Source organism: Eubalaena glacialis, chromosome 3 (genome assembly GCF_028564815.1).
Source record: "Eubalaena glacialis isolate mEubGla1 chromosome 3, mEubGla1.1.hap2.+ XY, whole genome shotgun sequence".
NCBI classification, from domain to species: domain Eukaryota; kingdom Metazoa; phylum Chordata; class Mammalia; order Artiodactyla; family Balaenidae; genus Eubalaena; species Eubalaena glacialis.
In genome coordinates this window covers 47,628,326-47,646,504 of record NC_083718.1, presented here as the reverse complement: position 1 = coordinate 47,646,504, position 18,179 = coordinate 47,628,326, and the positions used below count along the sequence as shown (strand labels likewise).

The 18,179-nt window shown below is 34.6% G+C and overlaps 1 protein-coding gene across 2 annotated transcripts in view; it reads right to left on the bottom strand.

The window, feature by feature from the left end:
• Positions 1–18,179, bottom strand: part of TPR (translocated promoter region, nuclear basket protein) — a 65,205-nt gene that overhangs the window by 769 nt on the left and 46,257 nt on the right. The window contains exons 39-51 of one of the 2 annotated variants that reach the window (XM_061187520.1): positions 17,467–17,615; positions 16,722–16,805; positions 13,576–13,773; positions 12,647–12,778; positions 12,346–12,436; positions 9,601–9,785; positions 8,320–8,388; positions 8,114–8,208; positions 5,993–6,099; positions 4,661–4,756; positions 4,364–4,520; positions 2,554–2,672; positions 48–143 (exon numbers count right to left, since the gene is read on the bottom strand). In XM_061187520.1, the coding sequence (XP_061043503.1) occupies positions 48–143; positions 2,554–2,672; positions 4,364–4,520; positions 4,661–4,756; positions 5,993–6,099; positions 8,114–8,208; positions 8,320–8,388; positions 9,601–9,785; positions 12,346–12,436; positions 12,647–12,778; positions 13,576–13,773; positions 16,722–16,805; positions 17,467–17,615 (1,578 nt within the window). The remainder of the gene's footprint in view (positions 1–47; positions 144–2,553; positions 2,673–4,363; positions 4,521–4,660; positions 4,757–5,992; positions 6,100–8,113; positions 8,209–8,319; positions 8,389–9,600; positions 9,786–12,345; positions 12,437–12,646; positions 12,779–13,575; positions 13,774–16,721; positions 16,806–17,466; positions 17,616–18,179) is intronic. The other variant, XM_061187521.1, reaches the window with a different exon arrangement.

Genomic DNA, 18,179 nt, shown 5'->3' with positions numbered 1-18,179 from the left:
ATTACTATCCCACATCCTATCACGTGATCAATATGTTAGAAATTTACCTCTCTGTCTGTTAAATTGACGACCACGGACACCTTGTCTCAATGTTGTCTGAAGTCTTACTCGTCTGAAAGGCTTTGGCTGACTACTGCTGGTATCTAAGAAAAGCATTAATATACAAGAAAGCAAGTTAATAAACAAGAAAGCAGTTATAGTGACAAAAACTAATTACTAAATGAATGCATGGATAAAATGCAGAGGTGTCCACTGCTTTCAATATTTAAATGTTTTTTTAACAAGGGACATTTAACAAACAGAAAAGGTAAAAAGTTAAAAAAAAATGTTCTTTTTGACTTTTTTCATTCATTCACTCTACTAATTTAATAATAAATATGTACTTGGTGCCTATCCATTTATCAGACACTGTGCTAGGGGTTGGGGAATACAATGGGAAACAAAATACCACATCCCTCAGGAAACAGCAGTCCATTACAATATAACATGAGTCATATCTGACCCTTCTCTTTTCCAGATGCCCCCAATCCAATCATTAGCAAATCTAGCAAGCTCTAATTTAAATATATATCCCAAATCTGACTACTTCTCACAACCTTGACTCTACCATCCGGTCTAAAACATCATCATCTTTACCTTGAATTATTGCAATATCCTCCAAACTTTCTCTTTGTTTCTGTCCATTACTCACTTTCAGTCTCTTCTCTACACAGCAGCAAAACTGATACTGTTAAGTCTTTAAAGCAGATCATGTTACCACTCTGTTTGAAGCCCTCCAAAAACCTGCTACATCCATGAAAGCCAAAGAAATTACAATGGTCTACTAGATCTTTCCTCCCTCACCCTGTTACCTCCTGCTAGTCTCTCTCTGTCCTTACTGTGCTCCAGCCACACAGGCCTCCTTGCTGACCCTGAACACATCACACTGCTGCCTTATGGACTTTGCATCTACTATTTCTCTCATCCTGGAACACCTTCCCCTGAAGAGCTGCACAGCCTCGCTCCCTCACCTCTTTCAGGTCTTTCCTTAAATACCATTTTCTTAGTAACATTTTTGTGAAATTGCCTGGCACTCGGTGGGCACTTAAGTATTTGCTGACCAAATGGATAATTGCTTAGATGGGGAGGTTTAGTGTTTTATGTTATCAAATAAATTTAAAAACACCCTAATTTCATATTATACTGTAAAAGGGAACAAGAACCATATTTTCTTATGCAAGCTCTGGTAAGATATAGCTACTACCAATTCTCCTGTTGAGGAAAGACAATTCTCATGGGATATCAGGATATAACTGGGGGCACAGAACTTCAGTTATTGTATTGTATTATTAATAATATGACTGTTTTACTAGTAACTATGACAGCTACAATTTTTTGGGGCCTTCTTACTGTGTGTAAAGCATTGAGTTATATAATTTACATACATTATTTTTAATCTTGATGGCAAGATGAGTTATGAATGCCCGTATTTCACAATGAAATGAGCAGAGATTTAAAGTTACTAGCTGTTAAAAGGCAGATACAGGATCTGAACCTGGGGATGTTGGCTATAGGTTGATGTGTCACAGAAAAGCGGCTGAAAGGGAGAAGAGATCTTGAGATAGGAAAGTTCCATGATTGAAAAAAGTAGTAAATAAGCAGGTCTTCCGTAAAACCTGAAGGTTCCATGACAGAGTTTGAGGATTACTGCTATAAACAATTTAAAATGAAAACAATCAGAGAGGATGACTGAGTATATATTTCTTCAATAATAAAAGTAATTCCCTACCTAAAAACTTTGAGATAGATAAGCTAGTGTAGTATACTGTTTAAGAGTGAAGTCTCTGGAGTTGAACTTCTTGAGTTTGCATCCTGGCTTGCCCATTATTTACTCACTATGTGACTTGGAAGGAATTTTTCAACCTTTTGTGACTCAGTTTCCATTACTATGAAATGGGTATGCGTGCTTACCACATTGGGTTGGTGTGAGAATTAAATAAGTAAATACAGGTAAAGGGCTTAGAATACTGTCTGATATACAGTAAGTGCTCAATGAATGTTAATTATTTTTTAAAAAGTCCTGCAGAATTGATTTTTATTGCAAGAAAGATACATAAAATAGCCCTTTTCAAAGTTAACTTCAAAAACGTGAAAAACCAAACTTTAAAACCATTTATATCAGTAAATTTCAATTTTTGTTGTTGTTGTTGTTGAAGCAACAGGCCTCCCAACCCTCAACAACCCTCCATACCAAATCTCACGTAGAACCTAATATGCAGAAGAAATAAAAAAGGAGCTGCTCTGGTTTAAACACAGGCAGGAGGCCTGGAGTACTACTACTCCTTAGCTTCTCTCCTAATAACCCATCCCTCACAGCCCCTATAGCACCTCTAATGTAACCAATTCCCTTTAATATAAACCAAGTTCCTTTTAATAAAATAAAATTTCCCTTTTAAATGAAGCATTTTAAAAGTCAAGGAAAAAAGAATTATCAATTGTAACTAACAGAGCAGGATCTTTTGCAAACAAGTTTGATGTATAAAAGCTGTACTGTAGTCAAGAGCAGGAACTTACCTGCAGAAGAACTGGAAGGAGGGTCCTGGCTGGTGGAAGGAAGATCTGACTCATCAGACGCCTGAACCGGCTCTTCTTCCTGCTGGCTATCAATTTCGAGGCCTGCTTCTGAACTAATACTAAGAAAGGAAAACAAAAATTGATTAGAAAATACAAAACTGATCCTAGAATGTATCCTAAATTTTTCCCAAACTTTTTTTTTTTCGATAGTCTACCATTTAAATAACCCAGAGCTCCCCTCCAACTCAAAACTGCAGTCTCTGATATTGGTAACCATACATTTTTTTAAAAGGCAGGGAAAAAGAGAGCTCAAGCTCCTTTTTCCTCACTCCTTTTCTCACTAGGACGTGTTCCAATTTGAATTTTTGTTTTTTCCTCTTTTTTGCTGTTGTTGTTTTTTCTTTTTGACAAAAGATGTTCACATTCTTGATATTCACAAGAGATATATTATCCAGATTTTGATATATCGCAAAACAACCTTCTAGGAAAGCAGAGTACTAAAATAATTCACAACAGTTACAACTGTTAATAATATACCACTATTTCACCATGGGCTCTAGCCCAGATGAGACAGGCTAGGGTAGGTGAATTCCTGGCTCCAAGCTATAACTCCATCTCTCTCTCTCTCTCTCCCATTCAAGAAAGTACACCAAAAGCAAGTGAGGGAGATAAGAGTACAAGAATAACTTGAATCAGTTCCAGTTTTTATCATATGCAAACTTTAGTGCACTTATTAATAACAATGTACCTGAAAGATACCTCTCATGACTCTGCTAAAGTTGAGAAGAACTGGTGAAGTGCAGCCTATGCAAGTTATTTTAACATGTTCAGAGTCTGAGCTTTCTCATTTGTAAAATGGAGATAATACTTTTGCAGAGATACTGTGTGGTTTAGAAATGACATATATAAAGGGACCTGCATACATGGTATGGAATTAAAGGCAGCTAGTATTTTCAGCAGGATCTGTAACTTTCCCCAAATTAAGCAGCACTGTGTTAGAGGCATAATAATAGACCTGCCTTTTTTCTTATATACTAGAGTTGGCCTGTAATTACACTAAGAAAATGTTGCTAAATAAAACAAAACCTCTGAGCTCTACCGAGGAAATCTGGGTTCTACTTCTAGCTATGCTTCTGACTATGAAGCAGTCCAACTTTTTTTATTTTATGAAGAATCAGGTTCCACCTTGAAAGTTAAACTTCTCCAAGACCACTGGCCAATGGTTCTTTCCATTAAATTACTCCACCTCCTTTGGTTTAAAAAAGCCCAGATGATTTGTTATGAAATACTTCTTTTGTTAACCTTTGTTTATAACTGATGTGCTAAAAACAGTCAGGTCTTGAAGATTTCTGATTTTTAACAAGTTAGTGTTTCAGACCAAGTTCTAAATGCACGTAAATAAAAAATAGGTGAGGTTTGCTTGAGAGCCCACTACTAAATGGAAAATTGAGTCATTTCCTAATATTTCCTAATTTTCACAGAAAGCCTTCTTTCTTGGGGAAAAGTTCAAGCAGCGACATTAATGGAAGGGTGATTCTAAAGAATACTTTGTTCTAGAATGCATCATGCAATTTTCAAGGAGATAACCTTTTAAAAAATTATTTGTCTTCTGTAATAACAATGTCTCAAGTCTTAAAAGATGTTATTTTGTGCAAAAATTAGTTTTCCAAAATATATGGCTTGGTTTACTTCTGTAACAGGATGCTATTGAAAATACGGCTCAAGGGACTGTTGCTTCCTGGCTTAAAAAAAAAAAAATGTAAAAGTCTGACAAGTTTAAGCAAGCAAAAATGACACGGTAAACATTTACCCTTCAGATTCTGCCTCCACAAATACTTCATCTCCATCATCACCTGTTGCTGTTTCATTCGTTGTGGATAAAGTGCCAGTGGATGTTGTCACCATTGGAACAGACTGAGAAGCATGCTCTGAGGCATCAGAGGTGGTACTCTCAGTAAATACAGTCACTTGAAAAAATGAAAGGCCAGAAAAGCAATGAAAACTTTAACAACTTTGTGGTTTCTCTAATTTTTAGCTAGAAGATATATCACAGGTTTCCATTTTACCATTATAACACATAATCTATTGATCTGCCTTTGATACCTACCTGGGGCTGCTACTTGCAGAGGAGTAGTGGGAACACTTCGGCCACCCGACTCCTCTTCGTGAGCTAGGAAGAGGGGTGTTTCATACATTCCCAAACCTAAAGACAATTCTGAATATTAATGATTGAAAGAACAAAATATTGTCAATATCCCAGACATCTAAAAGAAAAAAACTAATCATTGGAGACACACAACTTTGTTGAAGCCCACAATTAGCCCATCAAGCAAAAATCAGTCCCTCAAAAATGTAAATACAATTTAAATGTATCCTTTAAGCTCCCTAACACTAATTTAAGTAACCCTAAATAAAAAACAGCTAAAGTGCTCTTATAAGTTTCGTGCAAGCTAACTTTACTGAGTGCCCAACTATGAACTAGGTACTGTGTTTGAATCTACTCTACACCAAAACAGCAAGGTATTATTAGTCTCCTTTTCGCTAAAGAAAACTGAATTTCAAAAAGGTTAATTAACTTTCCCAAAGTTACTAGTAAAGTGGTAGCATTCCAATTTAAGCCTAGATCTGACTTCCAAGTCTTGCAAGTGTCCTATAATAAAGCCACATAAAATTGTGAATTCCTCTGAAGTCAACTCACAATTTCATATTGGTAGAGGGAAGCAGTGTTAGACCTCACATCCTAAACCACCAGGGACTAAGATGTATTGCATGACTTACACGAGGGCTGCAGATTAATCTTTGTTTTGGGCTTATTATTAAAACCGTATGCATTCCCTATTCACTTACAAAATGCCATAATAGCTTCCCAGAAATATAGCGGGTTGTATGAATGCCAACTAATGATTAAAAGGTAATTAATTCCAGAAATAGCACAATTCATGTCCAAATAACCAACTGCTATTACTTAAGTTAGGGGTCATTTTATTCCACGTATTTTTAACATTTTATTTTTCTTATTTTTAATGTTAATGGAAAATATCTAACTAGTTTTATACACTTAACTAGGAATGTCAAATGTCAAACTAAACAAAAAATATGCTGTATTCCTTCCAACAACTTTAAAATGGCTGGTAGTACCTAGGTATATTTATTAGCACAACAGATATTCCTGATACTATACTAAAAGCCAAAAGAGATACAAATGTAAAAGCTAGTCATTATGCCCAAAGAACTGAAAATTTTGTTGGAAAGACTAATATGTAAGGCAGTGCTTAATAAGTAGTACATATATTATAGCTTTTTCCATAAATTAGGATTATTTAGAGATAAACTTTTTTATATTAATATTTGCTCACTTAAAAAAAAAATCATGTCAGAACAGCTTATTAGCAAAATACATGCAAATCCAGGAGAGCTAAGCTTTTATTTAGCCATTTACCCCCTTGAGAAGCAAGCTGGCCAAGATCAGAGTGACTAGAGCTCGTCTGTGGCATATCTTCAGGCGGCCCAAAACGGAATCTGGGAACACCAGCAACCTGTGGGGAACTAAACAGACAAAAATTCATTTAAGATGACACTTAAAGTTACCTTGTTTAAACTGCAATGATGGAAAGACTATAGGAAGAAGGAAGAATAAGCATAAACAAAGAAGGAAGAAAACAGTTTGAAAATAAAGTTGATAAAGGAATTCTCACTTATGAAAATATTTTCAAAATATCAGTTGTCAAGAATTTAGCAATAATATAAATCATGTGATTCGTATTATGTGATCTATATATACATGATTTATACATACATGATTTATACACAAATAGCTTTCAGCTGTCCTGAACTACACCTCACATTTCTTGAATCTGCTAGAAATCTCTATGTAGATATATTGAAAGCAACATAAACTGAACATGAAATGTAACAAAAAAAGAATAAAGTCATGAAAAAAGTTTTGTCTCAGTTTTCAATGCTTAGTCATAGATAAATCAGGTCACCTCTCGAGCCCATTTCTTATCTGAAAGAATTCACTAGGTGGCTCCCAAGGTCTAGAAAAAAACTTTAGTATTAGATGGCTAGAAATTTGTTTTCTCGCTGCCCTAATAACACTACCATCCGTCTTTCTGCCCATAATCCAGGATATAAAATAGCATTATCTCACTCTTTGCCCACTCCTTACCCTAACCTTTCTTGGTTAGTCAGCTACTGATGTTTATGGATTCTACCTCAGTAGTAACTCTTGAATCTATTTTCTTTTCTGTTTCACACTATTGCTTTAGTTAAGGACAGTTTCTTTCAGGTGAATTTTTAAACCTGTCTCCATAAGTTATTCTTCTATTAGAAGGACCTTAAATTCTTCTGAGCTATGTGAGAATGTTGTTGATTGGCTGGCACTCAGCAGTTCTTTAGGAGTGAGTCTGTTTCTGACTGGCTGACTTTTGGAAGGGTGGGGCTGACACTGATCAGTTGGCTTGTAAAATTGTGTTAGCTGAGGTGAGTTGTGGTTAACTGAGCAAGTTTAAAACTGGTTCTGATGGCCATATGTTACCACATACTACAGAAAAATCAATCATTCCCCAAATTTGTAGAAACATTTTTATTGTATCCTTCAGGTACATCCTGTCATGCAACTGATACTTCAGCCACAATTAAACATGTGCACTTCCATGTGGAAAGCCTTTTTATTTTCTGAAAGGAGTGGTATAGCACAAGCGTTAAAATAGGTTCTAGAGCCAGGCTGGTTTGAAATAAAAAAAACTGTCACTTCCTAGCTGTCTGACCTCTGGCAAATTTGTTAGCATCTCTGTGCTTCCTTATCTGTAAATGAAATAATAGTATCTATCCTCATAGTTACGAAGATTAAATAAACTGATTCATGGGAATGCTCAGTAAGTTTTAGGTATTTTTTTCCAAGACTCAATTTAATGTTGTCCCCATTAAGTCCTCTCAGATTCTCTTCCCCTAAGTGTTAGAATAAATCACTCCTTCGTTTATATGAACAAAGCCTATTGCTTATGCCTCTATTCTCCTAGATTGTTTAGGTTATCGTTAGTTGTGCATATGCTTAGCTTTCACAACAATATTTTCCATCATGATCACTGTAATTACCAATACCTTCACCAACATCTATAAAGCATTTATTATGTGCCTGGTGATATTGTAAACATGTTAACATAAATTCATTTAATTCTCACAACTTATGAGGTAAGAACTATTGTATTATTATTCTCATTAATAAAATGAAGATACTCAGGAACAAAGAACCCAGTAACTTGACATAGCTAGTAAGCAGTACAGCTAGGTTCCAACCCAGGCATTCTAACTCTAAAGTCCATGCTCTTAACCATTGTTATACTGCCTTTAAAATTCAAATTCCTGATGGAAGCAACTGTACTTCATTCACCTCTATGTGATTTTCCCCAACACTACACCCTCAACCCTCCTACCCTCAACTGCTTAGTACATAGCATAGGACTTAACAAATAATGAATCAATCAAATGTAATCAAGTTAACAGGGAAACAGGAAGAATTTGATTAGTCACAAAGTATGTTTCCCTCTCACTGACTTACTGAATTGCTTCAGCAAATCCATCAGTACGATGTGGCACAACAAGAGTTGGGGTACTTGGAACTGTTCTATCTTCATCATCAAAAAAATGCTGCTGCTAAAAAGACAGAAAACAAGTACTAAACAGGCTTGACAGGAGCATACGTATGGACTATACAAATAACTGCTGAACAAATGAATCACTTTTACACGACAGGTAGGTACTAACCATGCCACCTATTCCTGGAGTCAACTGAAGCCCACGTCCTACAGACTGCCTCCGGGTCATCTGGATTCTCTATGTCAAGAAAGGAATTTCATTTGTTTTAAGGAACTAGGCAATGAAAGAAACACCAAATATTAAAAGATACGGCTTATTATACGCTGGTAATAAAATAACTGAAATGTTAGCAGATAATGTAATCACCGGGATTTTTCTTAGGAAAAACTGCTACTAATCTTGTACCAGTACTAAAGAAATCCATTTTGTAAACAACGACATGTTTTTAATTACGTAGACCATAATATTAACCAATAGACAAATATTTTATTAGCCAGTAGATAATATTAACCAATATGTAAAACCAAACTCTCATCCTATCTTATTTGTAGGTTCCTATCTAATTTAGTTCCTATCTCCTTAATTTAAGTGTTAGTAAGTATCCTTTGATCTTAAAGTTTAATTATCCTTTGGAGTTCAAAGAGCAGTACTGACTACTTGTAAACTGTTTCCCAATTTAGACAATTCTAAATTGATAGAATCGGTATATTTTGCAGGATCCATAAACAATCCTGTAAGACTTTATATTTTCAGAAGATGAGGTTATCTTCATCAGTGGTATTTTAGTAGAATCTACACTTGACAGTGTTTAGTACACTACAGAGTAAGACTCAAGCTACATGATTAATAGAGCCTTTGTACTTTTCCTGCTATTTCTTCAAGAGCTTCTGATAAGAGATGTCCAATCCTACTACAAAGAGTGTTACATGTAAAAGGTTATGCACACTTTCATGAACTTTAAAAGTGGATATTAATATATGTGATTACAAAAAAATAAGAGGAAAAGAAGTTCTGTTAAGCAGAACAGAAATTTCCTTTTTTTTAAAAAAAAAAAGTGCACCTTAGAGAAAGAAACCTTCAAAACAAATGGTAGTCAGCTGCTGAAATACATTTTATTTTAATTAAAATCCAAGAAAATTTTCTTTAACCTGTAAAAACAGCAAGGAGACTTTTATTTTCTATGAATATAATCATCTCACTTTATACACAACTTTAATAAGCCTTGCCTTTCCAAAGTTCACTTCCTCTATGAAGTAAATTACTGCCATATTTCAGGGAAAAGAATTCAGAGATTAGTTTCAGCTCAAAAACTTTACAAAAATATACCAAACATTAGAAAGTTCACTTAATTTCTGGGGAAAAACAAAGTAATTGCTAATGGAAAGAAAGGGAGAAAAAACCAACATTTTTTTCAAGTAAAATTTTCAGAATGACTAGTATTTTTAATACCTGAACTGGTGGTCCTAGCTCTTGAGGTGGAGCATGAATGGTCAGTCTTGGGGGAAGTGGGTGTGGTGGGCGTCTTGGTGACTGAGGTGCTCGAGGGGTCTGTCTTTCAGATGCTGATGATGGCTGTGGTTCTCTAGAAATCTCCTGGGAAAAAGAGGACTCTGCAGTACCTGTATTTCCTTCACCTATAGGAAGAGAGAAGCTTATTTTGAACTATTATGTTTACCACAAAGTAACCTGGACAATCCCTAGAAGTATAAATCTTACCACTAGGAATGTTCACCTAATATTTTCAGAAAAAAAGTAGTGAGGTGTGGTAGACCCAGAGATATTGGGTGTGCAGTTAACAGTGGTATGGCCTTAGCAACTCCCTTCTATTCACTTGGTTGGTTAATGGAACAAAAATGTAATGTACAAGAAACATTTTTCTGAAGATAATGGACATAAAGCACCTAGCTTAACACATGATAAAATAAACATTTAATAAATTTTGGCTCATATTATTAAAATAGGCAAATTACCTAAAGATCAGACCACTACAGTTATTAGTATTACACTCAAACAGGGTGAAGGAGATTGGTAAAAAGCCTTACAATAACTTTGATATTCTGGTTTTCCTAAATTTTGAATTTCAATGGCCCTTCAGATGTCTAGGTCTTCTACATACAGAGTAAAACAACTAAAGTGAAAAGCTGAATAGGATATCAGTTTAGTAGTTTAAAAGTCTGAGGTCTAGAATCAGATTCCAGCTCTAACACTTTTTTTTTTTAAACATCTTTTTTGGAGTAGAATTGCTTTACAATGGTGTGTTAGTTTCTGCTTTACAACAAAGTCAATCAGTTATACATATACATATATCCCCACATCTCTTCCCTCTTGCATCTCCCTCCCTCCCACCCTCCCTATCCCACCCTTCTAGCTGGTCACAAAGCACCGAGCTGATCTCCCTGTGCTATGCGACTGCTTCCCACTAGCTATCTATTTTACATTTGGTAGTGTATATATGTCCATATATACACTACCACTCTCTCACTTTGTCCCAGCTTACCCTTTCCCCTCCCCGTGTCCTCAAGTCCATTCTCTAGTAGGTCTGAGTCTATTCCAGTCTTGCCCCTAGGTTCTTCATGACCTTTTTTTTTTTTTAAATTCCATATATATGTGTTAGCATATGGTATTTGTTTTTCTCTTTCTGACTTGCTTCACTCTGTATGACAGACTCTAGGTCCATCCACTTCACTACAAATAACTCAATTTCGTTTCTTTTTATGGCTGAGTAATGTTCCATTGTATATATGTGCCACATCTTCTTTATCCATTCATCTGTCGATGGACACTTAGGTTGCTTCCATGTCCTGCCTATTGTAAATAGCCAGCTCTAACACTTAATAGCTATGTGATCTTGGTTATATCACTTTGCTTCTGCTTCTCAGATTCTTCACTGGTACCTGAATCTGATAGGCTTATTTTAAGAATTAAATAATTCAGTACAAGTATAGTTGCTCAGAAAAAGCACTTATTTTGTAATTACTAGCAATGTACCAAATCCATCCACTAACTTAAAATTATCTAGACTACTGGGCATATTTTTCCTTGATTGTAAAAAAGAAAAGAAAGTCTCCAACAAGTATTCAATGAACATCTGTTATATGTTTTGTATCTAGGAAAAATGGCTATGAACACCCACCCTCACAAGACTTAGCTTTTAGTGATATTACCTAAAGAGGCAAAAAATTTCCCTCTATAACCCAGTTATGTGACACAAAAAAGGTGTTTCTTAAATCCATAAAATGTTTTAGAAAGTGTAAATTATTATAATTAATCTCTCTCCTTAGCTCATCTCCCTTAAAAAGCAACACTATCTTCATTATATGGTTCAGTATTCATTAGTTTATTTTTCTCTTAAACAATTAAAAGTTGAAAAGATTGCCTGCCTTTGCTTTAATTCAAATGAGCATAAAATTTGCACTTTTAAATACACAGGCCTACACAGAAACTCAGATATACTGTTTTCCCACTAGTCTACATATATAAAGTTTTTATTATATTACTATTAATGATTCTGGCTCAGTATTTGTTAAAACCAGAATGGTATACCAGATGATCACCAATTCTTTAAAAAACATTTTAAAACAATTCTAAAATAAAATTATTTTCTATGAATTCCATAATTCTTTACTGCCTACAACAGTTCAGCTGACCTCCAGGACTCATCCTTTCAAGAATTAACAAAAGGTATGCTATATTGATGAAAAAATCTTTTATTCATTGGAAAACTGGACAACACTGCAAAACTCCTACACCCACAAATCTTGAAACATGTAGCTTGATTAGACTGACCTCTTCTGGTTGTGAACTGCCATTACTATTAGAAGTCCCTGACTTAATTTTCCACTTAAGAGCAGCAGCAACACACGGCATTTATAATGTTTTATAGATTAAAAATTTTTGAATCTTACAGCAGACCAATGAGGTAGAAAAAATAGTATAATGACTACATTTTAGATATAAACATAGTAGACTTTATGAGAATAATAATGACAAAGCAAGAACAAGAGCCTATCTTTTGCTTGCCAGTTTACTAACCAAGTTTTATTACCTATGTGATAATTAAGTGCAGTCTTAGTTTAGAAAACGTCAGGTTAAAATATTAAATTAATTAAATCAAAATATTAAAAGTGTTCAATTAAAAAGAGACTAAAAAAACAAAACAAAACATAATGAAAGAAAAACAAAACCAAATCTCACCACTGTTTTGAGAATCAGCTGCTCTCTGATTACTTTCACCTCCACCCATACTTTCTTCTGTTTCTGTACCTGGATCAGTCCCATCACCACCCTAAAAACAAAATATGAATACTAAATGCAAATAAATCAAGTAGTTATCTTAAAAAATAATTAACCAAACCAAACCACAGTAGAAACAGACAAAAACCCAAAGATAAGAAAAGCTGTAGCATTCTGAGAATACAAGCCTTTTTATATTCTTGAAAAACAATACTAAGCAAGTTCTTAAAGAAAACTGATGGTCAAAATTCTAGCCAGTTACCTCAGCATCATCAGCTTCATACCCATCGTTGCCATCTGCACTACCAGTGCCTTCATTACTATCTTCACCCTCGTCTCCCATCCCTGTGTCATCTTCATCATCATCGTCTTCTTCTTCATCTTCTTCATAATCCTAGTTAAAAACTCCCCAAGTATAAATAAAGATCTAGGACATGGTACACATGTTCTGCATATCTTGATACCATGGTTAGAAATTTAAGTGACTCATTATTGACCAGGATACAGGAGTTGTCCTGAGAGTTGTATGGGATTACTTCAGTGGCAACAAGTATCAAAACTGTGAAGCTTACTGGAATTAGTACAGTAATAATCAACTCTGAATTCTAACTATTCGTATGAGATCAATTCAAAGATTAAAGCTCCCAGATGTCCACAGAATGTCAAGTGGTCCACTTTAATTCTAAATTTAAAATGTGGCATTGAATAAGAAAATGGTGAAATTATACTATGCTATAAGCTTTTAAAAAACATTAATAAAAGAATTAAAAATGAGAAGCTGTCAATATAGGATTAACTCCCAAAATAAAATGCAAAGTTTCACTTAGAGTATGTTTTAATTATCATGACACCTCAATTTCTTTTGAAAAGAACTATAAGGGATCCACAAGAAACCACAGTGCTTACAATTAAATCTATAGTCACTTATCAGTGAGATTTAAGTTTAGTTAATCTAACAAATTTACCAAATCCTAAAGGACTCAGTAATCATTAAAAAAAAAATGAGATTTTCCATCACTTGTTCTATGCAAAATGTTAAGTTCATAACTAATCAGGATAAAAGAAAAGCATAATAATCTATTTAAAGTGACAGGGAATCAGAATTTACTGGTTGATGCATTAGAATTCCCAAGGATTTCAGCATTTCATCCAGCAGTTTAAAACAATAAATGATTTCAAATCCAAATTTACCTCATGTTCCCCATCATTTTCATCATCATCCTCCTCTTCATCATCACTGTCAATTACGATGACATCATCTCCTTTGCCTTGACCATCTTGTGATGATGTTGTTTGTTGATCTGATTGAAGAGGTCCAAGGTCTATTTGTAGAGACTGAGAGGTTTCTTCACTGTCTTCCATTGGTGTATAATCTCCCTGGGTGACTCCCTTTAAAAGCAAAAGATAAATGAATAAACAAACAAATAAATAAAGTCAAGTATACTTAAAACTATCAGTGACATACTGTAGATATAAGTAAAGGCTAAAGAATACTTATGGACTACCAGAATTTTATTTTTAAAAATACAGTTTTGAAAGCAGAATTAATTTAAAATAAATGCTTTGGGTTTCTTTACAGTCTTCCTATAGAAGAATTATTATAAATCCCACTGGGTAATACTCCAATAAAAAAGAGAGAAAATACTTTATATAGACACACAGGTATATATGTGTCAAATCTACCAGTGTGGTACTATAGATGAGTGTTGTCCATCAGAAGTATAATGTAAGCCACAATACATTTCCCATATGGAATTTAAAATTTTTTAGCTGTCACATAAAAAAAAAAAAAAGCAGGGCTTCCCTGGTGGCGCAGTGGTTGAGAATCTGCCTGCCGATGCAGGGGACACGGGTTCGTGCCCTGGTCTGGGAAGATCCCACATGCCGCGGAGCAACTGGGCCCGTGAGCCACAACTACTGAGCCTGCGCGTCTGGAGCCTGTGCTCCGCAACGAGAGAGGCCGCGATAGTGAGAGGCCCGCGCACCGCAATGAAGAGTGGCCCCCGCCTGCCGCAACTGGAGAAAGCCCTCGCACAGAAACAAAGACCCAACACAGCCAAAAATAAATAAATAAATAAATAATAATTAAAAAAAAAAAAAAAGCAGGTGAGATCAATTTTAACAATAATCTTAATATAGCCAAAAATTATTTCAACATGTAACCTATATAAAAATTACTAATCCTACATTTTAAAATTTGTAATAAGTCTTCAAAATCCAATGTATATTTCACACTTAAGAACATGTCAGTTTGGACTAGCCATATTTCAAGCACTCAACAGCCAACGTGGTTAGTTAACAGTGCGGACCAAAGGCAGAAAAAAGACTATCCATGGAACTGCAACATATAATTTTAAAAAAGACAAAAAATTTTCCCCAAATCAGAAATACTGTGTAAAACACACTAAAACAAACTATTATAATTGTCTTTTTACAAAAATACTTCTCCCCCTCTCAAAACTCTATCTTAAGCCTTTAAACTGCATTAAAGATATACTAGACGTAAAAATAATTCTTCCCTTAATCTATTTCCTCACAATTCCATTTTTTTAAGCTACTGAAATAAACTGCAATTTAACTTTATTTTTGATATTTACTATAAAAAGTTAAATGTTTACTTTTTATTTTAGTTCAGCACTCAGCAAAATCTGTTTTTTTTTTGGCCATGCCACGCAGCATGTGGGATCTTAGTTCCGTGACCAGGGATCAAACCTATGCCCCCTGCAGTGGGAGCAAGGAGCCCTAACCACTGGACTGCCAGGGAATTCCAAAATCTGTTTTTTTATACAAGCCAGAAACAATGTCTTACGAACTAAATCATTCATAAAGATGTTTACTGTAATGGAAAAAATGAGTAAGTCATGGTATAATTAAAAACGTAACAAACTAACACGCTTATTTCAAGAAAAGCAACACTTAGAACATCTGCTTCATTGTCAGAAACTTAGAAAAATGAACTGTTACACTTTCACACACTAAGTAGACAGTGCTAGAAGACAAAATGGAAAGCCCAATGGCACTTTTGAGTCACAGACAATTTTGCCAATCTCAAGAAAAAGCTTTGCACAAAAGATTTCAGTATAATTTAACCAAGTCTGGCAATAACGCAGAAATTCACATCTTATTTCAAAATTGTTATTATGCTCTTCAGGTATGACCCGCTCTGAAATATACACAAAATCGATGTCATTTAGAGTATTACATATTCATCTTGGAGGTTTAGTTTTCTGTTCTTAGCCAAGGAAAACTGAAAAAATTAACTTACAAAATTAATGCATCTAAGAAACTAAAATTTACTTGCAATCTATGGTTACTTACGATTAGCCTGAAACAATTCCTTTATTTTATATAGATAAAATAATTTTAGAATAAAATGATCCTAAAAATATATCCAGACAGAAAGTACTGTTTCAAGCTTAACAAGACAAATGGAAACCAGACAGCCTGAGTTCAAACCCTAGCTCCAATGCTATGAAAACCTGGGTGCATGACTTAGCTGGGCACTGGTTTCTTCACCTGTAAAACAGGGTTGTTGCAAGATTTCTTATGAGGATTAAGTCAGTTAATAAATGCAAATATTTTAGAACCACACTTGGCATATAATAATGAGTTGTGTTAACTAATATTATAATATTACTATAAATATGAACTACTATAAATTATGAACTCTCAATTTGTAGGGCGGAGGAATGGAAGAAAAGTAATAATTTGAGTGCCTAATATGTGGCAGGTACTATTTTAGGTACTCTACAAAACTAAAAATTATGTTATCTTATGAGAAAATTGAGGCTTAGAGAGAATTAATGTCTTGCTTACAGTCACACAGCTTCTAAGTGGTGGAGTTAAGGACAGAAGCCAGAGCTTTGTAACTTCAGAGTCTATGCATTCCCATTAGTTAGGCTGCCTCTGGAGAAGCCTCAATGAGAGTTCAAAAGATGAAGAGGTATACAAATGCGTTTCCTTTCACAGATTATTTTAATTCAGTAAGGGAAGCAATAGAGGGGAGCAACAAAGGATACCAAGTGGGGCACTTCCGGATGAACTCCAGCCTCAACCAGCTCATCCTTCCAAATAAAACAGAGTGGGTAATCTTTACTCATGACAACCTTAGCTTGGAAAATCTGTGCTAACTATCAACAAAAACATTTCTTTAATAAAGTTTAGAAGGCAGGATACTAATTAGAAGTAAAGCAGAAATTGCACTGGTAATTCTAACAATATTTCATTAAATATAAAAGCAGCAAATTGAAAACAGAAGTCCAAATATTTCAATTTGTCAAAGCTCATTTCATTCACTAAAAGCAATAATTTGTTTACTTTAAGTATGTTTTACTTACTTCTCCAATGGAATCTTGAGAATCTTGGTTGTATACTTGAGTCTCTACCTCTCCATCAGTACTTTCTTCTGCAATAACTTCTTCCTGAATCATGACATACAAGTGTGGTAACCATATCAGTTCACTAGATGAAGCATCACCTGTTCAGTGAGTTCTCCCAATAAAACAAAACTCAAAGCTGTAATTTTATGAAGCTGTACATCAGAAATGTTCACTTATATTTACTTATAAAATATAAACAATCACATTCCTCTTTGGTATATACAAAATAAGGTTTATGAACATTAATTAAATACATGCAAGTGAAATTAATTTAGTAGTCTCAATGCTTGATAATAAAACAATTCATTACAACTTATCTTCAACAAAAGAAAATAAAGGAACACCATTTTGGTCAATCAGGGAAAAAGCTGGCAGGTACCAGTTTAAAATTCCCATGAGACTATAACTTCCTTATTCTTTAAATTAAAAACAAAATTGAAATGGAATTCATCCTACGTTTTTGTAACTGTGTTCTTAAAATTGAAATGGGAACTAATTCAATTCAACATACTCAAGGAATATAAAACAGTGTTGGCAACAGCAACAATACCTGGGTTTTCAGTGGAAATTTTACAGTAAGTTCAACAAGAGAGTTTTCTGGATTTAGACCCCAAAAGGTCCATTCTCTTAATAATGCTGTAACTTAAAGAATATCTTGGTTCTATTGGTAGAAGTAAAAGTAAACAGAAAGATCTTTACACACCTCAGTTCCTACAGGTGTAACACTTTTCAACTTCTTTGGAAGAGGCATTTCCACTGTATCGTCAGAGATCTGGTCTGATGCTTCTATGGTGCTATCTTCTTCCTCTTCACGTGTACGCTTTGGCAAAGAAGAACTTGGGGTAGCTGAAACTTTGAAATTACATAATTTAAATCTCGAATCAGAGCGTGATAATCACTCAATTTAGACAAAGTTAATTTAAAAAATATCTTGGTCATTTAACTAAAAAAAAACACGTAAAAATTTGGACAGAACAACATAATTTGTTCCTGCTAATCTATGCGTAAACAAAGAGCAATTTACGCTCTGAATCAATGGTCTTAACCTTTGGTGAATAAAGCCAATTAACTTCTACAACAATACATCTGACTCACTGTGACTGTACTGATATAGAATTGCTACTCACAAAGCTTATATAGGGCCATCTTATAATTTATAAAACCCAGGACTCCTTGGATAAAAAAATTTTCCTTATATGTTTAGACTTGAAAATTCTTACTTGATCTTCTTTTAGATATCTCTTAGTTCTCAGGACTTGTATTAAGTTACAGCTGACCCTTGAACAACTCAGGGGTTAGGGGTGCTGGCCCTCCATATCAGCCATTCCTTCGTGTCTGCAGATTCAACCAACTGAGGATGTATAGTACTGTAGTGTTTACTATTGAAAAACATCCACATTTAAGTGGACCACGAAG